The sequence below is a fragment of the Notamacropus eugenii genome, chromosome 3, assembly GCF_028372415.1.
Source record: "Notamacropus eugenii isolate mMacEug1 chromosome 3, mMacEug1.pri_v2, whole genome shotgun sequence".
In the NCBI taxonomy this organism is placed as follows: Eukaryota; Metazoa; Chordata; class Mammalia; order Diprotodontia; family Macropodidae; genus Notamacropus; species Notamacropus eugenii.
Window position 1 is genome coordinate 297,809,517 of NC_092874.1, and position 21,576 is coordinate 297,831,092.

At 49.1% G+C, this 21,576-nt stretch overlaps 1 protein-coding gene across 1 annotated transcript; it reads right to left on the reverse strand.

The window, feature by feature from the left end:
- Positions 1 to 15,020: 15,020 nt before the first annotated feature.
- LOC140532103 (SUN domain-containing protein 2-like) lies at positions 15,021 to 21,050 on the reverse strand. Its single transcript, XM_072650648.1, has 11 exons — positions 20,976 to 21,050; positions 20,481 to 20,732; positions 20,249 to 20,326; positions 19,480 to 19,523; positions 18,963 to 19,128; positions 18,427 to 18,648; positions 18,161 to 18,245; positions 17,836 to 17,951; positions 17,517 to 17,690; positions 16,605 to 16,697; positions 15,021 to 16,361 (listed from the first exon to the last, which is right to left on the reverse strand). The coding sequence occupies exons 1-11, from the start codon at positions 21,048 to 21,050 to the stop codon at positions 16,248 to 16,250; spliced, it is 1,419 nt and encodes a 472-aa protein (XP_072506749.1). The 3' UTR covers positions 15,021 to 16,247.
- Between the last annotated feature and the right edge of the window lie 526 nt (positions 21,051 to 21,576).

Consider the following 21,576-nt stretch of genomic DNA (forward strand, 5'->3'; position numbering starts at 1 on the left):
ACATGATGGTTGTTCCCTGCCCAGCTTTAAGCCTCAGTTTCTGGCCCTCTCAATGCTCAAAGTCACCCCTCCCTAGTTCCTGTTCTCAGAGAGTGAAGGCAGCAGCAGCCCAGGTTGGGGTAGAAGGGGAAGAGACGGTGCTGGGGACAGGAAATTCTCGCATTTGTGGGGAAAGAAAGCACTAGAGTGATGTTTCCACCAAAGATGGGGGCAGGAAAGAAAGGTGCACATGGAAGCTGGCCAGGCCCTTGGCTGCCCTGAGTGGTTGTGATCTGGAAGATGACCTAGGGTCGCTGTGGAGTGGCTTACCTTAAGGGACTGTCCTTGAAGGCAGTGTGCTGACCAGCCACCAGGGAACTTCCTCCACTGCTGCTGCTGCTGCTGCCTCCATCATCATCAACATGGTAACGATGGCTCAGGCGCTGACTGCGTCGAGACATCATCAAAATCTCACTCTAGAAGTGCTAGAAATTCCTGGAAGAAGCAAAAAGTAATGAGAAGCTGTGCTTACTGACTGACTAGGTGTGATTTTCTGGGACCCCCTGAGAAGAGCCTGATGGGGGAGACGTTGAAGGGGAGGGATGGATTCCTCCAAAAGGAAAGCTGGCTGCACTGGGACAGAGAGGCGCTTTCCTAAAGAGTTTCTGAAGTGTCTCCCAGACGCTGAGGGTGGCTGCTCACCAGGGCCAAGCCTGCCAGCTTTGTGCCTGAGCTGGCCGTGACATCTTCTTGCAGGTGGCTTCCCTGGTGAAGCGCTGCCCCCACTCTCTCTCCAGCCTCCATTTGGAATGTCTCCCTTGGTGTCTTTACTGAATCTGGGGTTTTGACACTTGCCTTGGGATTGTTCTCAGGTCGCTTCGCACACACACAATTTCCTTCTCGCCATAGTTGTTAACTCTGAGGGAAAGGCCTGCTTTCCCTTCCATGTCTTTGTTTCCCCTCATCCCCAACAGCACCCAGTTCTGTGATCATTCTGGAGGGTGGATGGGGTCCAAGCTAACCATCAGATACTAACCCCACCCCTTAGGTCATGAGTTTCTTTAGTAAGAGCCTTCAATGGACAACTGGATTATTGAACTCATTTTACAAATGAGTAAACAGACAAGTGGTAAATTCTCGAGGGGTCCCCATACCACCAGGAAGAGCCTCCAAAGCAGGCCCTGGGCCTTCCTGTCCCCCAGCTCCCTCAGCTCCAACCTCACTGCCTCCTCAGGGATTTCTGAATTGTCAAGGATTGCACAAGCAAAGTTTCAGTGACAGAGGGCTGATACAAAAGGGAGGCTGTCCCAGCCTTAGGAGACATGGATGTCATGAACATGAATTAGACCACCCCTAACTCAGATTACAGACGAGACCAGGTTGTAGGGGATCTCAGCTTGGTTTCCTAGTCTATCCATGCTATAAAACCATCTCTAATATAGCCAGCCTTGATTTTGGAGGGCCTGTGACCTTTGCCAGAAGCTGTATTCTGGGGGTTACTGCTTTCATTTCCAAGATGCTTGCTTGGGTCGTGGGACAGAGACCCCAGTGGATGTCTCTGCCAGTTGGGAGAACAAGAAGGCCTGGTTTGGCTAGCAGGGAGAGTTCCTACTAGACTTGTCCTAAAAAGCAAGAAACCACATGTCTCCCTGGCTAAGGAAGCCCATTTGGTCGACCCGTGAGCTTCTCTGAAGATAGGGTGCCCACTTGGCAAGGACAGGAAGAGGGAAATCGGCAGCAGCCAAGGCAGACAGCTGGCCTGATGTCCCTTGCTAGCTTCCACCCCCACATGGTAATCAAGTCTGCCCCACTGGAGTCTTTGAATGCCCACCCACTCGGGCATCAGCATCAGCTCTCACCCTCCCTCCCCCATGCTTGGGTGGAGTCTTTGCCCGAGGCCTCAAACAAAGCAGTACAGCTAGTAGTCAGGCTGTTGTGGATACAAACCTAACCACATCCCAGGGGAGGCCTGAAAAGGCTGTATGGGCACCCCCCAAATTGCCAAGGAAAGCCCCCGGTCTGCCAGGTAGCCTTATCTTCAGCATTCCAGTATCATAAAGACAGAGAATCTAAGCTCTTGACTATTCTGAATTCTACAGTCAAAGGGAAAAGCCAACCCTACCCTCTGTCATCATAATCTAATCCCTGCTCTGCCCTCCCCCCCTCAAAAAACCCCCATGTTTTGAACAGCACAAGGCATGGTTGCAGGCCCAGTAAAGGCAGAACTCTCTCTCTGCTACTACTTCCTATGCTGACCTACAACCATAGAATATGAGTATTGAAAGGGCCCTTGGAGATTTCAGAGGCAGTCACAGTACTGGCCCCCAATAAGGTGGCGCTCATCAAGAAGAGTCCTTTGTTTTCATGTGAGAGGATAAAAGCCCAGTTTAGAAAGATACTGCCTCATCTGCCATCACATGGTCACCAGCAGGGCCAGGGTGGTGTTAGAACCTGGGGCACCTGCCCCCTACATCCCTCTGCTTTATCCTGACTCACCCCACTCCATCCTGTTATGTGCAAATGAGAGCTGATTTTACCCAGAATCTCACTAGTCTCCCACAGTCTCCTGGGGACTGTCAGGCCAAGATGCTACCATCCCCCTGCCTTGAACCTTCACATGCCTCCCCAGCCAAGTGACTTTCATCTGAAGGCCACCTACTGTCTTGCTCTGGCAGTCACTGACCCACAGGGATGGACTCCTGTTGGCTCAGGCTGGTGAGCACACAGGATCTGCCCAGACTGTGAACAGAATTTGCAGGGCCAGAGATGGACAGACTCTTCCAGGCTGCCCAGAAAGGGCCTGGGGGATTGGTAAGGTTTCAACCACAAACATTGACACTTTTCAATAGCTCCAGCGTGGAGCAGCCTGGCCTTCTCTCATCTGCCCAGCGATGACCCACAACACCCTCCACAGTCCTTTTCAGGATCTGCTAACCCAACGAAAAGGGATCACTTGCACGTGCCGGGAGTCTGAGTTTGGTTCAGCTCTGCAAAGTTCAGGGGAAGTGGAGGGAAGTGGCCAGTGGCCTGAGAGGATTTCCTTCAGGGAGGAACTAGGAAGGGGGCCATGATGCTCCGGCAGGGTCACCCAGTGAGCCAGGGGCAGCAGGGCCTTCATCCTGGGAGGATCATCCCCGGGCTGGGGTTGCCCCACGTTAGAGGGTAAGCTGGAGGGCAGCTGGCCTCTGGCACTGGGAGGATGAGCCTGGCCAAGACCAGGCAAAGAGTGGGTGATGAGTCCCAGTCTGGCCAGCCAAGGGGGGCATCTGGGGCCAGGGGACAGTGTGCATCAGGTCTGGGCACGGGACTGTTGCCAGCTCTCCCACCCTCTCCAAATACACACAAGTCACACAGACACGTGTATGCACACACTCACTGGGAAAATCAACACAACTTTGGCCCAGAGGGAGGTGGAAAGGCATGCCAGGCCTTGGCACTGGGAAGTGAGTCCGGGCCTGGGCAACTCCATTTTGGGGTTGTTTGTGGGGAGAGGAAGCAAGGGGGCAAGCAGGCCTGGCACCGAGGGACCCAACTCAGTTACCGACATCCCTGGATGCTGGGGATTTGGGGGAGAGGTTAGGGGATGAACCAGAGGCAGCTGCACCAGGGGCAACTCTGGCGGGAGAGCTGTGCCCAGGTTTGGGGGGCAGACAAGGGGAGGGGCCGCCTCTGTGCCAAGGTTTGGGGGGGCGGCCGTGTCCTGGCACAGAGGAGGGCACCGTGCCCGAGCCCTGGCCCCTCCCCCGCCCCCTCCTCTCCCGGCCCTGACCCGCCCGGGTACATGCAGAGAAGGTACCTGCAGAAACGGCTCCGACCCTCCCCCGCCCGCCAGCCGCGATCGCGTCCGCGTCGGCCGCTACCGTGGACACGCGGGAGGAACATTGGGGGAACGCGGGGCGAACGTGGGGCGGGCGGACAATGGGGCGCGGGGGCAAAGCGGTGGCGAGCTGGGGCGGGGACGCGCGCGGGGAGTGGGTCCACGTAAACCTCGTGTGTGAATTCCACAAATACCTTAATATCTGTTTTATTTCTCAACATCCTTTATTTGGGTGCCGATTAGACTACCTTCTTATCCTCCCACTCCAGCTCTTAAAAAAATGGAAATAACTTGAGAATGGTTGGAATCATTCGATTTCCCATAATTAGGTCTAACTCGCTTCAATATTTTAGATTCAAGTGTAAATTTCTGCGTGTGTGTGTGTGTGTGTGTGTGTGTGTGTGTGTGTGTGTGCGTGCGTGCGAGTGCATTGCAAGCAAGCTATGTTGCAGGTAAGAGAAAGTACAAGGAAGGGATTGGCATAAATGAGCTGATACAATCTTCTCCTTTACTTCTATTTTCTCTTTTGAGGAGAATGATCTCTGGGATAGGAAGGATCGGACACCACAATGGATAATGGGGAATGGAAGCCCCAGATCAGTGTGGAGGTGGTAAGTCCATTCAGCTCTGTATAATCTGAGAAGTTCTTGCTACATTGTAGGGACTGAGATACAGAAAGAGCAGTGAAGTGGCCTCTGTCCTCAGAGAGCGTCTCTTCTGTTCCGTGTACATGAATGAGTCAGTATGAGGATGGCGAGAACCCTGACAACTGGGGCAGGGAAGGCATCGGACAAGAGGAGGCTGCTGAGATAGGAGCATGAGGATCCTGAGCAGTCTTAGCTATGGGCTCGCCACCAGGTGGTGACTTTTGGCCATGGCAATTCCTAAAACAAAAAGACAAAATTTGTGGGCATCCCTCTTGTAGGACTCCAGTGATAACAGACAGTGTCAGAAAAGGAAGCAGAAGGTGGCTATGAAATTGCAGCTTTGAACCTCATTTTCTTTTCTATTTAAAAAAATACTTCTTTTCAGCATTCACTTTTATAAGGTTTTGAGTTCCAGAATCATTTTCTCCTTTCGTCTCCCCTTCCCTTTCCCCAAGACAGAAAACGCTCTGATATAGGCTATATGTGGACAATCATATTACGCGCGTTTCCACATTAGTCATGTTGTGAAAGAAGAATCAGAAGAAAAGGGAAAAACGAGAAAGAAAAACAGAGAAAAATAGTGCTCTTAAATCTGCAGTCAGACTTCACAGTTCTTTGTCTGGAGGTCGATGTCATTTCTTCCAACGAGTCTTTTGGAATTGTCTTAGAGCCTTGTACTTCTCAGAAGAACGAAGTCTATCAAAGTTACTTATCACACAAAGTGGCTGTTACTGTGTACAATGTTCTCGTAGTTCTGCTCACTTCACTCAGCATGAGTTCATGTGAGCCTTTCCAGGTTTTTCTGAAATCAGCCTACTCATCACTCTCATAGCACAGTAGTATTCCACTCCATTCATACACCCCAGCTTGTTCAGCCATTTCCCAATCGATGAGCATCCCTTCAATTTCCAATACTTTGCTCTCACAAAAAGCTGCTATAAACATTTTTGTGCATGTGGGTCCTTTCCCTTCTTTATGATCTCTTTGGAATACAGACCTAGTAGTGGTATTGCTGGGTCAAAGGGTACATATAACACAGTTGTATAGTCCTTTGGGTATAGTTTGAACTTCAGTTGAACTGCACTTCCTTAAATGTGAGATCCTTCTCCATTGATTCCTATTCAGCATTCCATTGGAGGATAGCATGTGTATCAATATTGACATTTTTGCTATAAATGAAGCCACAGAAATCAGGAAATGGAAGGATGGCTCACAGGCTCTTTGAGAAATCAAGAAAAGGATTGATATCATTGGATCTAACAAACAAGAAGTGACTCAGGTGATTCAGCCTACTTACTTTACAGATCTCATTAGCCAAACACAAATACAGCAGCTCCCAAAACCTCCTTGGAGCTTTGTAGTCAACATCAGAGCAAAAGATGAGGTCAAGAAATTCTATGAAAATAAACGGTCGATTTCTCCAGATGAAGTCAATATACACCTTGATATTTGGTGATTTCAGTGCAAAGGTGGGCAGAGAAAATGGCAAAAAAGACATTACAAAGTGTAACCTAGGATTAGGAAAGGAAAGAGTTCAGTCATCTATGTAGCAGAAATACTTCTTTCAGGAAGAGTTAGAAGAATTGAAAAAAATTTAATTGCAGGAATTTGAATCGTATATATTTATTATAAGGGTTTTTTTTCCCATAAATAAGGGAGACCAGAGGTGGATTTTCGTTAAAATGAAAAAACATGAGTGGGGTGGCGGAGCCAAGATGGGGGACTAGAAAAACACACTTATGTAGGGTCTCCCCACACAGCCCACAAAATACCTGTAGAGAGGGACTCTCAACAAATCATGGAGCAGCAGAAGTGGAGAACAACAGAGTGGAGGAGATTTTCAGCCGACGGTGACCTGAAAGGCCCACAGAAACATCGTTTGTGCTGGACGCTGAGCGGAGCGTGGAGCCCAGCCTGGCCTTGCCCGCCTGATGTGGCGTGGAGCAACATGATGAGACTCTGGAAGGAGGACACCTCAGGAGTGGAATTTCCAGTTGTGGAATCTCCAGTTGCAGCAGCAGGTTCTCAGATCCCTCAACCCACAGGCGCCAAAGATCTGTGATGTGGTTTATTCAGTTGGCCAGGAAGGGAGCAGGGCCTTCCTATAGCTCCAGCAGCAGGCAGCAGCCACAGAGGGTGCACAGCAGCCCATACAGCGTAAAAACCCCTGGGGGCACTGAAGAGCTGAGTCTTACCTCAGCCCTGGGTGGAGGACCTGGCCTAGCTGGTCTTTGTCTCACACTGAATGGCGGCCCTGCCTGTTGGGGTCCCCTAGACCATTTACGGGAACCCCTGACCGCGACCCAAGGCTCTTGTCCAGCAAGAGGCCTTGATCTCGTGAGTAATGAAATGGGGCGGGAGACAAAGGTGGTGAAGACTCCGTGTATTTCATCTCATTCACATGCATATGTAGTCTTTATGTAAAACATTCCTAAGCCTTAAGTTGAACCTATCAGCTATCACCTTTCACATTGAACCTATCACCTATCACCTTTCCTTATATGGGTGTCTTCTCCACTGGACATCCGGAGCCAGGACAAAGAACTGCCACGTTGCAAACAAAGACGAGACCCTTCCTCCTGAAATCCATCTAGTTCCACCCCTACTGACAAGCCCCTAGGTTATCTAGGCAGGCTCTCAGTGTGGCGTCCTGAAATGGATAGGGGTTGGCTCTAACTCGTCCCGTTACACCTGCCCATACAGCTTATCTGAAAATCAGCCCCCAGTGCTGACTTGATGGAACTGGAGGCTAGGTGGCTGTGGAGAGGTAATTGCTAAGATTCTGGACATAAAAATCCCTTTCTGCGTCCAGAGCAGCACATGCTTGATCATGCCACCTTGGAGCAACTGAGATCTCACAGATTCTCAAAGTATACCCTACTCTTGACAAAGGACCCAAGAGTCAAGTAACTGGTTGGGAAAATGCTCAAAAAATGGAAAAAAAATAAGACCAGAGAAGGTTACTTTCTTGGTGAACAGATATCTCTTCCCATCCTTTCAGATGAGGAAGAACGAGGCTTACCATCAGGGAAAGACATAGAAGTCAAGGCTTCTGTATCCCAAACATCCAAAATCAACATTCAATGGGCTGAGGCCATGGAAGAGCTCAAAAAGGATTTTGAAAATCAAGTTAGAGAGGTGGAGGGAAAACTGGGAAGAGAAATGAGAGAGATGCAAGAAAAACAGGAAAAGCAGGTCAACACCTTGCTAAAAGAGACCCAAAAAGATGCTGAAGAAAATAACACCTTTAAAAATAGCCTAACTCAATTGGCAAAAGAGGTTCAAAAAGCCAATGAGGAGAAGAATGCTTGAAAAAGCAGAATCAGTCAAATGGAAAAGGATGTCCAAAAGCTCACTGAAGAAAATAGTTCTTTCAAAATTAGAATGGAAGAGATGGAGGCTAATGACTTTATGAGAAACCAAGAAATCACAAAACAAAACCAAAAGAATGAACAAATGGAAGATAACATGAAATACCTCATTGGAAAAACACTGACCTAGAAAATAGATCCAGGAGAGACAATTTAAAAATTATGGGACTACCTGAAAGCCGTGATCAAAACAAGAGCCTGGACATCATCTTTCATGAAATTATCAAGGAAAACTGCCCTGATATTCTCGAATGAGAGGGCAAAATAAATATTGAAAGAATCCACCCATCACCACCTGAAAGACATCCAAAAAGAGAAACTCCTAGGAACATTGTGGCCAAATTCCAGAGTTCCCAGGTCAAGGAGAAAATATTGCAAGCAGCTGGAAAGAAACAATTCAAATATTGTGGCAATACAATCAGGATAACACAAGATCTAGCAGCCTCTACATTAAGGGATCAAAGGGCGTGGAATATGATATTCCCAAAGTCAAAGGAAGTAGGAAAATAACCAAGAATCACCTACCCAGCAAAACTGAGTATAATACTTCAGGGGAAACAATGGTCTTTCAACAAAATAGAGGACTTTCAAGCATTCTTGATGAAAAGACCAGAGCTGAAAAGAAAATCTGACTTTCAAACACAAGAATGAAGAGAAGCATGAAAAGGTAAACAGCAAAGAGAAGTCAAAGGGACTTACTAAAGTTGAACTGTTTACATTCCTACATGGAAAGACAATATTTGTAACTCTTGAAACTTTTCAGTATTTGGGGAGTTGGTAGGATTACACACACACACACACACACACACACACACAGACACACACACACAGACACACGCACGCACACACACACAGAGCACAGAGTGAATTAAATAGGATGGGATCATATCTTAAAGAAATGAAATTAAGCAGCAAGAGAGAAATATATTGGGAGGAGAAAGGGAGAAATGGAATGGGGCAAATTATTTCTCATAAAAGAGGCAAGCAAAAGACTTTTCAGTGGAGGGAAAAAGAGGGGAGGAGAGAGAAAAACATGAAGCTTACTCTCATCACATTCGACTAAAGGAAGGAATAAAATGCACACTCGTTTTGGTATGAAAACCTATCCTACAATACAGGAAAGTGGGGGAGAATGGGATCAGCAGGGTGGGAGGGATGATAGAAGGGAGGGCAGTGGAAGGAGGGAGCAATTTGAAGTCAACACTTAGGGAGGGACAGGATCAAAAGAGAGAATAGAAGCAATGCGGGGCAGGATAGGATGGAGGGAAATATAGTTAGTCTTACACAACACGACTATTATGGAAGTCACTTGCAAAACTACACAGATATGGCCTATATTGAATTGCTTGCCTTCCCAAAGGGAATGGTTGGGGAGGGAGGGATGAAGAGAAGTTGGAATTCAAAGTTTTAGGAACAACTGTCAAGTATTTTTCTTGCTACTAGGAAATAAGAAATACAGGTAATGGGGTATAGAAAGTTATCTGGCCCTACAGGACAAAAGAGAAGATGGGGACAAGGGAAGGGCAAGAAGAGAGGGCAGACTGGTGATTGGGGCAATTAGAATGCTTGGCGTTTTAGGGGGAAGGGGAGAAATGGGGAGAAAATTTGGAACCCAAAATTTTGTGAAAATGAATGTTAAAAGTTAAATAAATAAATTAATTTAAAACACAAAAACAAAAAACATGAGTGTAGGAAATCCCTGGATGTGGCAAATGCCAAACAATCTCAGCCTAAAATGTATCTTAATGGATAAGAAATGATTGGTTATCGATGTGGGAATCATTTCTGAATAATCTTTGCAGTCAAATCATCTTGTTAAAGCAGAGGACAAAACCCCCAAATTAGAGAGAAAGATAAGATGGCATGCAATCCAAATAGCTTCAACTTGACCCACTCAAGTAAGTGAAAAGTGGTGAAAAGTAGGAAACAGAGGAAGGAAAGGGCAGAAATTGAATCAACATAAAGCAATTGCCACCTAGAGGAGGTCAAAATATCCTAGAAAATATTTAGCCAAGCACCACCTGATCCCATTATCAAATAGAGAAATGTGGCAACCAAGGGCAACACAGGTTTAGAACATGACCTCATTCCCAAAACCTGAATTAGGGCGATGGAAGATCATGAAGAAAGATCCCCTCTGCCTTTATAAAAACGGAGAAAAATTGTGGAAGGAAAAGCTAAATTTCCAGCAATCTAGGTGTGAGATTGAACCACCCCGAGAGTATATATCAAAAACGAAACTGCCAAGGAGACAACAAAAATACTAAAAATGCAACAGATGTGTTGGTGTTTCTGTAAGAAATGAGGTTACCATTGACCACATTTGGATGTTTCTGTCCCTCATGTCCTCTGCTGGATTGAGGAATGTTTATTGATTGGGTACATTGTCTACAAGAGGCACATTCACTTCCTTTCTTTCACTCTCTTTACCCTCTGTAGTCTGGCCTCCAACCTCATTATTCCACCCAAACTGGTGACTTCTTGACTGTCCGATCCTCTCTCAGTCCCCTCTCAGTCCTCATCCTCCATCCATCGCTCTGCAGCTTTTAATAGGATCATTCAGTCAATAAATATTTATTAAATACTTATCATGCACCAGGTGTGTTAAAAGGTAGGAATAGAAAGAAAGACAAAAACAGGGTGCCTGCCCTCAAGGGCCTCACAATCTGATGAGAGAGACAACGTGCAAAAAATGAGTACAAAGAATGTACTGAAAAAGAGGAAAAAGTCAGCAGAAGACGGAATGAAGGCGAGTTGGGGGAGGTTTCTTGTAGAAGGTAAGATTTTAACTGGTGCTTGAAGGGAGCTAGGGAAGCAGAGAAAAGGAGGGACAACATTCCCAGCATGGAAGATGGACGGTCATGTGCAAGGAAGAGTCAGGAGGCCAGTGTCACTGGATTGAAGAAGTGGGGAGTGAAGTGCGAGACGAGTGGAAAGGCAGGAGAGGGCTAGGTTAGGGAGGGTTTTGAACTCTCGTTCAGAGAGGATTCTGTATTTGATCCTGGAGGCAATAGAGAGTCACAGGTTTATTGAGGAGTTGAGTGGCATAGACCTGCACCTCAGGAAAATCAGTTTGACAACTGGAAGGAGGAGGGAGAGACTTGAGGGAGGCACATCCACCAGGAAATACTGCAGTAGTGCAGGCATGACCTTTCCTGTCTCTAGCTTTGACTTCTTCTAGTGGGTGGAATGCCTGTTAGTGAAGGTTGTTGTGTAAAGATGGCTAAGTCTAAGAACCATACCAGCCACAACCAATCACAAAAATGGCACAGAAATGGCATCAGGAAACCTAAGTCACGGTGATACATGTCTCTGAGATGGGTCAACTCCAAGTTTCTGAGAAACACATGCTTTGCCAAGAAACACAAGAAGGAGCTGAAGAAGATGTAAACCAAAAAAACCAAACAATTCCCAAGGTCCAAGCAGAAGCCATGAAGCCACCAAGGCCTTCGAGGTCAAACTTCTTAGGGCTAAGATCCCTGAGGCGAGTGCCCAGCATGCTGGCCACAAGATGGCCACTAAGCATCCAGGCCCTAGGGTTGCCACCAAACGTCCAGGCTTCAGGATCATGAAGCCTGACTCTAAGGCTCCAAAGCGCACTGACCTTAAGGTCACCAAGTCTGCCATCAAGGTCACCAAGTCTGATCCCACGGCAGCCAAGTCTGATTCTAAGGACACAGAGCCCAGTGATTCCAAGGCTGGGAAGCCTGCTGAGTCCAAACCCAAAGATGCTGGAGCTAAAATTGCTAGTCCCAAGCCTTCAAAAGAGATGTTTCAAAATGAAAGAACTTGTTTAAATCCTAAAACATCATTTTCCCCCAGCCATGGTATGATTCTTCACTACTTTGTACAAATAAAATAAATGGTGAGTCATAAGAAAACAACAGTGCACAGGAGATGAGGCCTGGACTAGGGTAGGGGCAGCATCAGAGAAGAAAGTTCTGTTTTTGAAAGATGCTGCAGAGGTGAGCCTGAGGAGAGATGGTGCCAAGGTGAAATCTGCAAGAGACGTTGAAGGGTGAAATCTGCATGACATATTGGAGAGGTGAAACCGATGAGAGATGCTGTAAAGATGAAATCTGTGAGAGATATTGGAGAGGTGAAATTGATGAGAGGTGCTGCAAAGCTGAAATGGACAAGAGATGTTGGAGAGGTGAAATTGATGACAAATGTTGCAAAGCTGAAATGGACAAGAGATGTTGGAGAGGTAAAACTGATCAGAGATGCTGCAAAGATGAAATCTGAGAGATGTTGAAGGGTGAAATCTGCAAGGGATGTTGGAGAGGTGAAACTGATGAGAGGTGCTGCAAAGCTGAAATCCACAAGAGATGTTGCAGAGGTAAATTGGACAATCTTTGGCAATCCCTTGGACAGAAGTTAGGATTTGAAGATGATGCCAAGGTTAGGAGCCTGGAAGATGGTGGTGCCCTCTACAGTAATAGGGAAGGTAGGAGGGGAAAGAATAGGGGGAAGATGAAGAGTTCTGTTTTGGACATGTTGAGCTGAAAATATCTACACGACATCCAATTTGTGGCATCAACAAAGCAACGAGAGATGAAAGACTGGAGGTCAGCACAGGGTTTTAGGCAGAATAGGTAGATTTGAGAAATCATGAGCATGGAGAGGGTGATTCAATCCATGACAGCTGATGAGATCACTGAGTGAAGTAGAATGAAGAGAGAAGAGTAACGGACCCAGGATTGAATCCAGGGTCTTCTTCTCCTTCCCACTCTTTTCTCTCCAGGTTTTCATGAGTCCAACCTCACCTGTTTTTCTTCCTTCATGTTTGACTGCCCTTTCTCAGTCTCCTGGTCGGGATCTTCATCCAGGTCATGCCTGTTAAGAGGCTGGGCTCCCTAGAGCTCTGTAAAATCTCTGCATCTCTGCCTACTGGATTGGACAGGTTACCTTTAGGTAATTGTAGGACCCAGATTAACTTACTTTCCTTTTTAAACTCTTCCCCCCCACCACTCCCCCCTTAAGTTAGAAGCATAGAGGCAAAGGTTTATTAACCTCACTCTCCCTTCTCTCCCATCTCAAGGTGAGCTCCAGCCTATTCTAAATGTCCCTTAGGTAACCCTGATTTTATGTTCTTGCCCCATTTGTGCTTTGTGCCTCAATGAGACATTATGGGCAAGTGACTCTGGACAGAGAATCCTGAACTCTCCCTTCCTGTTCACTGCTTTATATAAGGTGCATGAGTTCATCAAGCAGGTGGGAACTGCTCCATCAAGAAAGCCATTTCCAACCTCAGTTGAACAAGAACTTTTTCAGACTCTGAGCACTATCTCTCCTTTGGTCCACGAAGCAGTTTGTTTTCGTGACAGGAGGGCAGAACTGCACAGGATAAAAATGTGCATTTCCTGCCTACGCTGCCAAGATCCCAGATCCCTTGTAAAATGGTGTCTGATGAGCTGCTAGTCTTTGCTTGGATCAGAGCAATTCTGCAAAGTGCAGTCAGATTTTAGCACAGTCTGAATCTCAGATGACAGGTGGATTTGGAAAGGGTTAACGGGTTACATTGCCCTACCTGTCGAGTGCTGGCTAATGAGCTGATGCCAGCTCCCTGGGAGGTCTCAGGGGAATTGTCCTGATTGCCCCAGGGATCTCCCCTTTTCTCCGTGCTTGTTCAGCATTTTTATCAACGACTTCAGTGAAATAGCACAAGGTGTGCTTGTCCAAATGTGCCAATGCTAGAGCTGGGAGGGAGGGGTGGAGATGTCACATGACTGATAGGATGGAGGAGGTTTCAGCTAGCTAAAATTTAGGATTCTATCCAAATGAAAATATCCAGTGGAGGTAAAAGCAGAGTCCTCAACAAGAATTAGAAAAGAAAAACCAATGAGTGGGGGAGGGTGATGCAGCCATGGCTCCTGTTAAAGGATTTGGGGATTTTAGGGGATAGCAGTGTCTGTGTGAATCACTAGTTAAACTTGATGGTTGGAATGACCAGTGCCTTCCTGAGGGGCATGGAGAGGCCTACGATCTAGGAAGGGGGGTCAGTAATAGGTCAGCCCAAGTCTGTCCTGAGGAGACCACAGCCAGAGGGCAGTGTTCAGGCCTGAGCATCACAGTGTGGGAAAGAAATGACCAAGGTGAGGTGCATTCAGAGAAGGGTGAACAGAAGGATGAAGGGCTCCAAGAACATGGTGTAAGGCCCTTGAGAAGCTGTCAGAGGACCATGAGAACTGTCTTCAGGTGGCACAGGAGATGGAACTCTGCACCTGGAAGCAGGAAGATCCAAGTTCAAATTCTCCCTCAGATACTTACCAGCTGTGTGACCCTGGACAAGTCATTTCACCTCTGTGCCTACATTTCCTCATCTGCAAAATGGGTCTAGAAATGGTGCCTACCTCACAGGGTTGTTGTGTGGATCAAAGGAGATATTTGTAAAGTGCTCGGCACAGTGGCTGGCACGCAGTAGCCACTCTCTAATGCTACTTATTTGAAAAGTGATGTGGAAGGGGGATTAGCGTGTTCTGCTTGACCCAGGATGAAAGAACGAGGAATAGTGGGTGGAAGATGCCCAAAGATAGATTTCAGCCTGATTTCAGGACAAATTTCCCAACAACTTGAGCTGTCTGAAAGTGGAAGAGGACGGCTGGCAGTTTGTGACGTGTTTAACCCTTGCTGGAGGCTGTCAAAGGCATGCTGGTGACCCCTTGTTGAGAAGGCTGTAGAGTATATTCTTTCTTTACACCTGAGTTGAAGTGAATAGCAATGCTCAGATAAAGTGTCTGCTGGGTGGCAGGCCTTGTGCTAGCTATGGGGGAGACCAAGGCAGACACAAAGCTCTTTTCCTTAGAAAGCTGTCCTGCTCCTGAAAGATGGAGCAGGCACACAGAGGAATGTCTGTCTGGATAGGTGTGTGTTTATGTATGGATATGCAGACACACACAAGGAAGTATAAAACATCAATTTGGGCGCACTGAGGGAGGATTAAGACCAGGAGAGGCCTTGGGTGAGCTTTAAAGGAGCAGGCAGAAATGAGAAAGCCTCCTCTGGTTCCCTTACCCAGCTTTGCTTCTCCCAGCCCAGGCCTGGGCTTAGCTCCCTCTCGATGCCCAGGACAATCCCTCCCAGGCCTCACTCAGCAGCAAGGAAGCCGCCCTTTAACCAGGGAGTTTCTACCAGAATACCACCTTCTTTTCCCCACTACTCCAAGTTGGCCTCAAGAGCAACAGGTGGACAAGGAGAAGCCACAGATCCCAGGGAAAATTTATATTTGCATAGGCATAAATTAGAATTTGTTGATTAAAAAATCAAAGTAAAGAATTAAACAGTAGCCTTTGTGATGGGGAAGAACTAAGACCCCATCTGTAGGTTCCTATGCAGGGCTGCTCAGACGCCAGCTTCCTGGTAAGCGAACAGAAGCAGAGGGAGCAAACTGGGTTGAGGGCCAGCTAGGGTCAGCCTGCCACTGTCTGCTGGTGACCCCCAAAGCCTGCAGATGAGTGAGTGCCCCTGCTTGCTTCAGGGACCAGTGGCCAGCCCTGTGGTGTGAAGGCCTGCCTTCCCTCCTACAGTAAAAGGCAGGAAGGATGGCAATGTCACTGTGAGGATCCGTGCCTGACAGCCTGCCCCCCACCCCAAGCTGGAGCTGGAGTGAATATCACCCTGGGCCCCAGGGGGAGGAAGCCAGAAATGAAGCCCGTAGCTTTTCTGTCTGATAACAAAGAACAAAGAGGTCTATGTATAAATATAAATATCTATCTATATACATAATACAATGGGCCCGCAGGGCCAAAGAATTTGCCCTTCCCCTCCCATCCCAGCCTTAACTCCAAAAAACTAACCCCAACTCTATCCCAATAAACTTAACACCAGGGAATTGTGGCCAGTCCCAGATACTTCAGATTTCAAAGACTGCCCCCATCATGCCCCATGGTAAAGAGAACTATGCATGCTACCATGGACGGGAGCTTTAGCCACCTGCTGGGGCATGCCCAAGACAGACTGTCTACCAGTCTGCCCTTTGGAACTGCCCAAGTTGTCATGCCCTCAATAAACCAAGTTCTTTGACCTAGACTCTTGGGCAAGGTAAGCTAAGGTGGCCTAAGCTGTGGTTCTGAGTGCTGCTGAGCATAATAAGGCCCTCATGATGTCTTGACTCACACCTTCAAGATATCATACATAGCTGTGTATACACCTCCTGAGGGCAGGCAGGGCCTGGTAGGGAGCTGGGCCACCTGACCCTCAAGAGGATGGGGAGTGAAACAAATAGCTGAGCTGGTGATCTCCTCTCCATCAGAGAGGGCAGGGTGGGGCCAAACTGCTCCATGGTGGTAGGCTCCCACCTTGTATCTCTCCCAGAAGCCACAGTGGCCATAAGGGATGAAGTGTGGGAGAGGGCGAGAAAGTGGGATGAAGTGCTTGCTGGGGGAGGGGAGGGGCTGAAGGGGGAAAGAGGGGAAAGGCCCTGGGGGGGAGAGGCTAATTGGCAGGCTTCCCATGGACCCGGAAGCGGTAAATGCAGGTGTACTCAGGGTGACCCCAGTTGCTTAAGATCCGAAGTTCGACCACCTGGTATGGGGCTGTGTCATTGCCCTGTGGGAAGAGGAGACTGGGGTCAGGAAGGCTCGTGATCCCTTGGTGGACATCCTGACCCCAGAGCCCGTCCCCCGCAGGCCTTCTTCAGTGGCTGAATGTTATCCCTCAGGTTGCTATCAGAACCATGGGGTCCTGGCTCAAACTGCAGCTCCTAGCAAAGCCACAGCATCCCCATGGCTGGTGATCTAGCCTTCAAGAGCACCAGCCTCCCTGGGACACTGTGGGGCCAGCCCTCCATACCTGAAAGTGGAAGGTCTGAATGGACTCCCCAGCATTATCATAGGTAAAGTGCCCGAGGGCCACCCCTTCCGACTGTGAATCTTCATTTAGCCCCTACAGAGAAGGAAAAGCAAAGGGAAGGGATGGATGGATGGATGGATGGATGGGAGGGGGTTAGAGGAAAGGTCATGCTGTTAGGACATGAATCCAGATCTATCCAGGGAGGCAAAGGAAGGGGAGGTTGTGGAGGAGGAGGTGGAAGAGGAGGAGGAAGGGGGTGTAGGGGGGGATACATTGGGGAGAGTAAAGGGGAGAAAGGAAAAGCCACCATGATGTTTCCTTCTTTGGTCCCCTCACCTTCCAGCATCTCTCACTAACTCAGTAGACAGATCCTTTTCCCTCCAAGCCCCTGGCCTCCTTCTCTGCCTCTTCCCCTAAGCTGCTGAATGGCTTGGGACACACAATTTAATTGTAGGTGCCTCAGTTTCTTCATCTATCAGGATTTAGGTCCTGAAGCATCCTGTTCCCCTACACGTTTCTTCTTCTCCTCTGGCTCCACTTTTTTCACCCACATCCTCCTTATGAGGACATTCCAACTCTGCCCTAAGGAGGTGACTGTAGGGAATGGTGCTCATCATCCCCACTCAGCTCCCCCATGGGACACCTGGCCATGGAGGCACCCATGTATAAAGGAGTTGTATAAAAGGACCCTGAGACAGCATTGAAATCTTGACTGCTGTCAGCTGTCCTCTTCTGGCTTCTCTCTAAGAAGAGGGGGAGCAGGGAAAGGGCTGGTTGTGGAGTCCAGAGACCAGCCTCAATATCCCAGCTGTAAAATGGGCACATCCTTCCATTCCTCACCTCACAATGCTGCTGTTAAGAAATGGCTGTCAGGCATACGGGAATGGAGAGCTGCAAGGCTCAGATACTCACCAAGATGACAAAATCCTTGGGGGCGCTAGGGATGTTGCTGATGGGAGACAGGGCTTTGGGTACATGCTCCAAGGTGACAGCACTGAGGTGGATGCGGGCAGATAATCGAACCACAGCAAAGCCCTGGGGGCCCCGGAATGCCCAGCAGTTGCCAGGGTAAACATCTGGCTGTGGGCAGAAGACAAGTCAGGTGACAAGTCAGGTGGGCAGCCAATGGAATAGATTTCCATTGTGTAATCCTCCCACCTTGAGAGCCCAGCCCCCACAGAAGGTGGGAGATGGCAGAGAGCCAAGCTGGGGGCCCTTTGTTCTGTCATACCTGGAGGATGGCTCTTGGGGACTGGAAATAGTACCACAAGGGGATGCCAAACAGACTGAGAAGGGCCGTCTTGGTATCATAGGTCTCTGAGCAGCGGCTACTGATGATGCTGGCCCCTGAAAGAACAAGAGGGAGAGAAGTGAGGTGGGGGCAGCTGAGGGCTGGCAGGACACAGAGGTAGTCCTGAAGATGAGGGGTCACTGCCAGGGCATCAGCCCTTCAACTGCCCCGTCCCATAAGGGGCATCATGAGTTTTTAATTCCTGCTGTCCCTTAATGGGCAACCATCATGTCCCCAGCCCTCTGGCTTTCTACAGGCTACCTACCTGAGGACTCCAGGGCATAATCCACTAGCCCAATGCGGTCTTCACTGTATCTCTTCAGGGCCTCATTCACAATCTGGTGCACATCCTAAAAGACAGGCATGGATGGACTCATGGGCCTAGCTGCCTGCAGAACTGGCCCAGCCCTTTCACCAGAGGGCCACGTGTGCTACCTGCTCTGCCAGGGCTTCCCCTTCCTTCCCTGGAGGCTCCTCTCAGGGCAAACCCATGACCTCCGACAGGCAGACAGGGAATGGGGCAGGCCTCACCTCCTCTGTGACCCCAGTCACTCCTTCCTTGTGAAGGGTCAGCCTCAGGCTGGCAGCAGCTTCACTGGCAGATTTGACCTGCCCTTCTGCCACCTGAGTGAGGATTCTGTGCTCCAGGTCCCGAAGTTGGGCCTGTACCTCCTCCAGCTGAAGAAGCCCAGCCTTAGCGCCCTTGTCTCGAAGAAGGTACTGACTGATCCAGGCTGGGAACTGAGACTCCACCTAGAAACCACCAGAGACCATCCACAAAACAGTAGAGGTAAGGAAGAAAGAGGGCCGGGACAGGGGACCTGGGGAGGGGGTGTCTAGAAAGACTCTGAGAGCTCAGAGCCTATGCATGTCTTCCTGGTGCCAGGGAAGGGACGGTTGTGAACCAAGTGACTGGCATTTTCCCACTGCTTTCAGGTCTACCAAAAAAGATCTCATTGGACCCCAGTGGACACCTTAGAGGGTTGGGTCTCCCTGGGCAGATGCTCAGGCAGCCCACCTTGGAGAGAGGGGCACATGTGGTCTAAGTGGTGGACTGGAGGACTCACATCACTGCGCAGGGCTGCCATCTTCTGTGGCCAAAGGTCTACTTCCTCTGCCACTGCAGCCTGTCTCTGGCTCAGGGCTGCCAGTTCCTGTCTCAGGCCAGCCAGCTGGGCCTCCAGTGGACCCATAGCCTTTAATATGTTTTCCTGGAGGGCTTCTTGGGCCAAACTAGACAGTGACAAAAGGAAAAGGGAAGGGCAGCCACTGGCTAGTGACACAGGATAGAGTCAAGCAGAACCACTATCAAAGGGAAAGAACAGAACCAGAGATCTGGGTGCAAGTCTTCCCTGACATTTACTCCCTGTGTGACCCTGGGCAAGTCATTTCCCTCCCAGGCCTCAGGACCCTCATCTGCTCTCTGAGGTCCTTACCAGCTGGGATTAATCCTATGGACATGCTAACCCAAGTATTCTGGCTCTACTGACACCCCCCCAGAGAATCTCAGTGGTGCTTTCTCTGGTCTAGTTTTCTAGCCTTCCTTCCCTCCTCTTCTCTTTGCCAGTTAGTTTGGGGCCTTACCTCTGCCATTCAGATTTTAGCTGGAGCACCCAGCTTTCCAGCTCCTGTAAGGAAGATGATGGCACAATGAGACTGATGAAAACACCAAACCACACTCTGGGGACTCATTGTCTCCTCTGGGTGGACCCTCTGTCTGCTAAGGAGGATCTGAGTCTCTGCAAACTGTTGGGCTCCAGAAATCTTGACCTTGAGTTTGGGCTAGACCTTTCAAAGACTGGACTCCTCTCTTATCATCCCACCAAGAGGAGGCATCTGACAGAGACCCCAACTCAGCTGAGATTAGGCATGAACCACTTTCCCTAGAGTGGTGAGGTCACTTCTCAGTCCCTGAAAAGAGTTTCAAACTCAGCTGTTGAGTTACAGTCTTCTCATTGACAATCTTATCCCTCCCTAGTCTTCATGCATGGATGTGCTCAGTACAGGAAAGGGGTTCCAGAAAGGAGCTACAGGAGGAGGCTTAGGTTGCTTTAGATCAGTAAGCTCTCTGCTTATCCTTCGGACAAGGGGATCCAGAGTCCTCAGACAGGAGCTCTCAGGGACAATGAGTCAATCGAATATGCTCCCATACAAGTATGGAATCTGGCCAGAAACCTGTAAGCAAGTGTTAGGTCTACTGACAGCAGCACCAACATTTCCAGCTACAAGTGACCTCCCCCAAGACGTCTCTGCCCCCTCTCCCCCCCTCCCCGCACCCTTTCGCCCGCCCCCCCCCCCCCGCCCTCCATCCCCTGTGTCTCTGCCTCCAGAAGCGTCAGAGCTTCTGGATTACCTGGGATGCCTGAGAAATCTTCTTTAGAACATTATCCAAATCTTGCCGATGTTCTGCCCTGAGGGTGGTGAGTGCTTCCTGGAGACCACAAAAAAGGAGACAGGCGTTCAACAAGACCCAGAGAACTTGGCAGGTCCTGCCAAGCCCAGAGTGCTGCCTCACCTCAAGACCTCTATGCCTTCCACTAGCTGGGCTTGCCGACCTGGTCTTCTTAGCAGAGCGTTCTCCTCACCTGGATGTGGGCAGTGGTGTCCCTACGGAAGTCCTTCTTCAGGGTGGGTTCCCATCGGCTCATCAGGCCCTCCAGGACAGTTGAAATATCCTCGTGGCTCAGGCTTTTTCCACCTCCATTCCCACTGGCCCCCTGCAGCTCCAGCAACTCCAGCCTGATGGCCTCCTTCTGCCAACGTGCAGAGTATTCAGAAGCCAGAGTTTCCAGCCGCCTTTCTAGGGCATGAACCTTGGACAGGACATGCTGTTCAGCCTTGGGAACAAGGAGGAAAACACACAAAGATGAAAAGTCTCTTAGGAGGAGGAACAAGGAGCACTGGGCATTTGTTAAGCACCACTGTGTGCCCGAGGTGGGGCTGAGTGCTGAGAACACAAGGACCAAGAAGGAAACCTTTCTTGTGTACGAAGAACTTCCATTTGAATGGAGGAGACAAGGACATTAAAAGCCACCAGGTCGTTTAACTGCTGTCGGCAGATTTCTTCATTTCACACTTACGCTATTTACAAAAACGTAAGCATTGTTGGTCTCCGCCTGAGAATGGAAGTTCCTGGTCAATGGGAATGGTTTCATTTTGTGTACCTGTGTCCCCTAGGCCGGGACCCGGCACTGAGGAAGTGCTTAATAAATACATGTGGGTTGACAGGCTGACTGGAAGAAAGAGCACCAGAATGAATTCTCAGCATGGGGGCAGCCATTTGGGTAGGGTCACCGAGTGTGAAAGGAGTACAGAAGACCAATGAGGCTAAGGCTGGAAAGACAGGGTGGGGCTGTTTTCCTCTGGGGGGCAAAGGGGAGGCCCTGCCATTGACTGAGGAGGGAAGTCACTTGGTCTGCTCTGTTCTTAAGGAAAGTTCCTTTGAGAGCAGAGTGCAGAACAGACTGGAGGCAGGGAGGCCACTCAGGACACTGCGGCAGTGAGCCAGGAGAGTGATGAGGGAGGGCCAGGGTCACCAGGGTCGAAATGTCGAAGAAGCTGAGAGAGCTCAGGGCAAAAAGCCAGGTCAGAGACCTCCCCAAGAGGTACAAAGGAGGCTAAGCATGCAGAAGGTCCCCTCCCCACCAACCACACAGCACAGGGGCAGAACCAAGAGAACAG